This window comes from Apteryx rowi, unplaced genomic scaffold (assembly GCF_003343035.1).
Source record: "Apteryx rowi isolate R43461 unplaced genomic scaffold, aptRow1 scaffold_220, whole genome shotgun sequence".
Classification (NCBI taxonomy): Eukaryota; Metazoa; Chordata; class Aves; order Apterygiformes; family Apterygidae; genus Apteryx; species Apteryx rowi.
The window spans coordinates 553,990-556,093 of NW_020448531.1; the positions used below are offsets into that span (position 1 = coordinate 553,990).

The 2,104-nt window shown below is 75.7% G+C and overlaps 1 protein-coding gene across 1 annotated transcript in view; it reads left to right on the forward strand.

The window, feature by feature from the left end:
• Positions 1–2,104, forward strand: part of LOC112965595 (colorectal mutant cancer protein-like) — a 20,022-nt gene that overhangs the window by 2,436 nt on the left and 15,482 nt on the right. Inside the window, exons 6-12 of the mRNA XM_026064738.1 lie at positions 7–50; positions 194–334; positions 415–488; positions 602–996; positions 1,132–1,305; positions 1,540–1,622; positions 1,734–1,856. Of these exons, the coding sequence (XP_025920523.1) occupies positions 7–50; positions 194–334; positions 415–488; positions 602–996; positions 1,132–1,305; positions 1,540–1,622; positions 1,734–1,856 (1,034 nt within the window). The remainder of the gene's footprint in view (positions 1–6; positions 51–193; positions 335–414; positions 489–601; positions 997–1,131; positions 1,306–1,539; positions 1,623–1,733; positions 1,857–2,104) is intronic.

Sequence of the window (2,104 nt, forward strand, 5' to 3'; positions counted from 1 at the left end):
GCGCAGGGCCCCGGCCGCGAGCTGGAGCAGCGGGTGCAGCAGCTGCAGGGGTGAGTCTGCCCCAACGCCCCCGCGGGCAGGGAAACTGAGGCACGGGGCGGCCGTGCTCCAGCGCCGGGGGGGGACAGCAGAGCCCCCGCGTGCCGAGGAGGGCAGAGCAGGCGGGCAGTGACCGCGGCCCCTCGGCTCCCAGGTGCATCGAGCGGCTCAAGGCCGTGAACCAGCTGCTCTCGGCCACGCTGCAGGAGTGCAAGAGCGACTCGGAGCGGCTCAGCATGGTGCTGGGCCAGCACGAGTCGCACAGCACCGCGCTGCGCCTCGCCGTGCAGTGCAGGTAGGGCGCCGCGGGGCCGGGTCGGCGGCGGGGCCGGGCCGCGGGTTCCCGCGCCGGCGCTGAGCCCCCTCTTGGTGCAGCGAGCGCTGCGTGGAGGCCTATGCCGCGCTGCTCGAGCTGACGCGGGCCAAGCTGGAGGACGGGCTGGGCGCCGGTGAGTCCCATCCCGGCGGGATGTGGGATGCGGGATGCGGGATGCGGGATGCAGGGAGGATGCCGGTCCCCAGCACGGGGACACCGTCATGAAGCTGCCTGTGCTGTGCCCAGGGGCCGCGGCGGAGCAGGGGCGCGGGAGCGGAGCCGGTGCCGCGCAGCCAGAGGGAATGCAGCTCCTGGGGCGAGCGGAGCCGGACGGCCAGGAGGAGAGTGGCACCGGCAGCTCGCTCAGCCCCGAGGCGCCGCTGTCGCTGCAGGATCCCCGCGGTGCCCCGGATGAGGGGGCCCTGCGCGAGCGCATCCGCCGGCTGCGCGCGGAGCAGGCGGCCGTGCAGGCGTCGCTGCACGCCGCCCCGGTGCCCGCCAGCGCCGTCACCCAGCACAGCGAGGACGTCAGGGCTCGGGCCGAGCAGGCCCTCCGGGACGCGCGGCCCCCCCTGCCCGGTCCCACACCCTGGCCGAAGCCGGACAAAGCCCAGCTGCTGCGGGAGCTGGCGATGCTCAAGGTGCACCCAGGCGTCCGGTCCCCCCTCCCGGCTCTCCGTGGGGTCCGGAGCAGGGTGCACGGCTCGAGCACCCTGCAAAGGGCTGCCAGGCTGGGAGGGGGCACCCCGGGGTGACGTTCTGCCCCCCCCCCCCAGGAGGCCATGGCCGACCTGAGGACCCAGCTGCAGCTGGAGGAGACGGAGAAGCGGGGCCTGGAGGTGCTGGCGGCGGCGCAGGGGCCGCGGGAGGCGGCGCTGCGCCTGCTGCTCGAGCACCTGCAGCGGGAGCGAGGCGAGGGGCCCGGCAGCTCCGGCAGCAGCAGCGAGGAGGTACGGCTGGCACGGGACCGTGGGGACAGACGTGTCCCCCCGCGAGGCGCTGCCGGGGCCAGCGCTGGTGCTTCCCCCCCTTGCACAAGTGCCAGCGGGGCCCCGGCGTGCAGCCCCGAGGCAGAGGGGCTCCGTCCCCCCGGGAGGGGGTCTCTGACCTGCCATGGGGCCGGGGTCCCCCCGGGGCTGTGCCCTGGGTGCTGACCCCGCAGCCAGCCTCTCCAGGATGCCGAGCCCGGCAGGATGGGAGCGGCGGGTCCCCAGCACCCCGCGGACCCGGAGAGGACGGCACAAGAGCTGCTCGGCGCCCTGGCTCGGTAAGAGACCCTCCCCGGCGCCGCGGGGCCCGGCAGCGGCCCCCGACCTCCCATGGCCCCGCAGCAGGCGGGTGCAGCGCCCAGCCCGGTGCCACGCGTGGTGTCCCCCAGGACCGAGGAGCTGCACGCCCGCACCCAGGCCCTGGTGCTCGCCCTGGAGCAGGCCAGTGCTGCCAGCCGGGCGCAGCAGGCGCAGTGCAGCGCCGTCACCGGCGACTTCTTCCAGGCTCACAGGTGGGCAGGGGGCAGGCGGCCCCCGCTCGGCACACCCCACACGCACCGTCCCCCCTCGGCATGCACCGGACACGCGGTCCCCTCCTGCATGCCCCGGGATGCATGATCCCTGCTTTGCATGCTGCGTGTGCCCTCTCGGCATGGCCCGGACACGCAGTCCCCTCCTGCACGCCCTGGGGTGCACGGTCCCTGCTGTGCACCCCTGTGGTCCCCGCCTGCCTCCCCTGGATGTGCAATTCCCTCCTGCA